This window comes from Mandrillus leucophaeus, unplaced genomic scaffold (assembly GCF_000951045.1).
Source record: "Mandrillus leucophaeus isolate KB7577 unplaced genomic scaffold, Mleu.le_1.0 Scaffold216, whole genome shotgun sequence".
Lineage (NCBI taxonomy): Eukaryota > Metazoa > Chordata > Mammalia > Primates > Cercopithecidae > Mandrillus > Mandrillus leucophaeus.
This window is the reverse complement of record NW_012102210.1, coordinates 3,273,738-3,276,514: the sequence shown is the minus strand read 5'-3', so window position 1 is coordinate 3,276,514 and position 2,777 is coordinate 3,273,738. Positions and strand designations below refer to the sequence as shown.

The following is a 2,777-nucleotide window of genomic DNA, read 5'->3' as shown; positions in this document are numbered from 1 at the left end:
GGTGCACACCTGTAGTCCCAGCTACTCGGGAGGCTGAGGCAGGAGAATTGTTTGAACCTGGCGGGTGGAGGCTGCAGTGAGCCAAGATCGCACCACTGCACTCCAGTCTGGCAACAGAGCGAGACTGTCTCAAAAAAAAAAAAAACAAAAAACCTTATTTAAAATGTTCATTCTAGGCTAGTGGTTCTCAGTCTGGAAGCCAGACTGCTATTTAAGTGGTAGTTATGGTAAGAGTCTGGGACTCATTACTATCACCAGTTCCACCTGTACATGGAATCAATGTTTGCCCATATACCTTTGTTTATTTTTAAAATGTATGTACATTCTAGACTCATTCTTTTTGATGCCTAAGCTTGGGAACAAATAGTGTCATCCCTAAAATATACATTACTTTAAAAGAATTACTGAATTCATCACACTTTTTTGGGCTATGATGTCGCCCAAATAATAAAGTATACCTACTGTCACATGGTGAGAGGAGAATGCTCCCTTTTGGCAACAGGGGTCTTTATAACCGAAAACGTGGGCACTGGTGCCCCAAACCTTTTTTTCTGATTGTGTAGTCTTTGTTTCAACATCCTGGTACTTAGACATTCCAAGGCAGACTGATCTATTTTTGAACAGATTTGTCAGAAAGTTTTTCCTCACGCTCAGCAGAAAACCATCATTCCATGAAGTCTTAGTTGTAGTGTTGGAGTGACATGAAACATACCCAATCCCTTTTTTCATACATCAACTCGTCTAACACTTGAAGTCAGCTCTCAGATCCTTCCTAGGATTTCTCTTCTAAACATCTCCAGTTCCTTTTAAGTGTCAAGGGTCTTAGTCCCTTTTTCATATTGCTGACTTTTCTCTGAACCCAAAAGAAATAATACTCCATGGCCAGCATGGAGTAATGCAACACCATCAAATCAGATTGGAGGGGCAAATGGAAACATACTGATCTTATCATCAACTAAACTTTTTACTCACAGACCACAGCATAGGGAAAAAAAACTTCGTAGGAAGGTCGTAAAGCCCCTATGATTTAAGCAAAATTCTACAAATATACTTAATTTACCTATCTTAAGTGGCTTCTCTTTTCCTTTGTATTCAAATCTCTTATTGAAGTACAGGCTTAGAAACTGACATTGACGAAAGGAAAAAGTAACATTTAATAAGCCAGCGACTGCATTAGGTACTTCCTGCACCTTACTTCAGTTAATCATCTACAGAACCCTATAAAGTAGGTGTTGTTATTATTATGCCTATTTTATAGATGGGAAAACTGAGGCCCAGGAAGGGTAAGTAGCCTAATCATAGGCACACAGTGGCAGAGCTAAGATTCAAATCTATTCCTATCCCACACTGCTTCTCATGTACGTCCTTACTATTGAGATCTGGAAAGGTAAGTGACAAGGCTGGTCTTCTGTGTGGATCAGGAAGGATGATGCATTTCATCAGCTCTGACTGTCCTCCCTGCCTGTAGCACAGCCCCAGTTTCTTCTACATAGATAACGTACACAGAACAGCGGCGGATCCTTGCTGTGTGGGTGAAATCCTTTCTGGCGACAGGAAGAAATCTCCTCTAGTCCATGGTCAGTTAGTTTAAAGAATCCAGTTCTGAAATTAAAAAAAGGCAGGCTAAGAGTCAAGCAAAGGTGTCCCTCCATCCCAAACACATGCACACACACACACACCAGCATGCACACTCACACAGCAGGGCAGAGGTCGTTGTGAGACAGCTTCTGTAGGATGCTGCCTCATAGGTCTCTTCTCTGGTGAATGAATCAGTTAGAGAATGATTCATTACTGTCATCACACTAGTTTTGCTGGAGAATTCATAGTAAATAATCAAAGTGGGAGTAAAGACAGGATTTGGAATTGAAAAGAAGTGCATTCTGAGATAATGTGTTTGATTTTGAAACTTGCTAATCCAACATAAAACTCTTGACATTCCTATCGCTTCAAGACAAACACTTCAAATTTCTTGTGGACTTTTCTTAGAATAGCAACTAAGTTGTTACTTGGATATCTTTTTGAACAAGCATGATAGATTAATCATGATATGGTGCTTAAAAGGAAGCCCTTTAGAATAACCAATTTATACTACAATGTATGTGTTTTACAAAGAACAAGGCCGCAAGAATAGAGACCTTTTCCCCTGAGGCTTTCTTCCCTACTACCCCCTTGAAACACCCAGAACCATGCCCTTTATACTCACTCCTGGAACTTTGGGGAGCAAACAATGGCTATCGACTCTGGCAACATCATCTGGTAAGAGCAGTGAGTGTGTAGGTCGACACTGGAGAGAAATGCGGTCTGTGTGGGGTGAGTCTGAGGAGAGAAAAAAAGTCAGAGGACTCTTAGCGAGGATATATGGTAGTCTTTCCTTATTTGCGATTCCCTTTCTGAGGTTTCAAGCTACCCACATCAACTGCAATCTGAAAATATTACATGTGATAAGATATTTTGAGAGAGACCATATTCACATAACTTTTATTACACTGTATTTTTATAACTATTCTATTATAGTTGTTGTTAATCTCTTCCTGTGCCTAATTTATTAATTAAACTTTATTGCCGGGCGCAGCGGCTCACGCCTGTAATCCCAGCACTTTGGGAGGCCGAGGCGGGTGGATCACGAGGTCAGGAGATCGAGACCATCCTGGCTAACAGGGTGAAACCTTGTCTCTACTAAAAATACAAAAAATTAGCCGGGCAAGGTGGCGGGCGCCTGCAGTCCCACCTACTCGGGAGGCTGAGGCAGGAGAATGGCATGAACCCAGGAGGCGGAG

The 2,777-nt window shown here is 41.5% G+C and overlaps 1 protein-coding gene across 1 annotated transcript in view; it reads right to left on the bottom strand.

Annotated features, from left to right (window-relative positions):
- Positions 1 to 2,777, bottom strand: part of STAMBP (STAM binding protein) — a 56,249-nt gene that overhangs the window by 1,156 nt on the left and 52,316 nt on the right. The window contains exons 9-10 of the mRNA XM_011980698.1: positions 2,204 to 2,316; positions 1,503 to 1,602 (exon numbers count right to left, since the gene is read on the bottom strand). Of these exons, the coding sequence (XP_011836088.1) occupies positions 1,503 to 1,602; positions 2,204 to 2,316 (213 nt within the window). The remainder of the gene's footprint in view (positions 1 to 1,502; positions 1,603 to 2,203; positions 2,317 to 2,777) is intronic.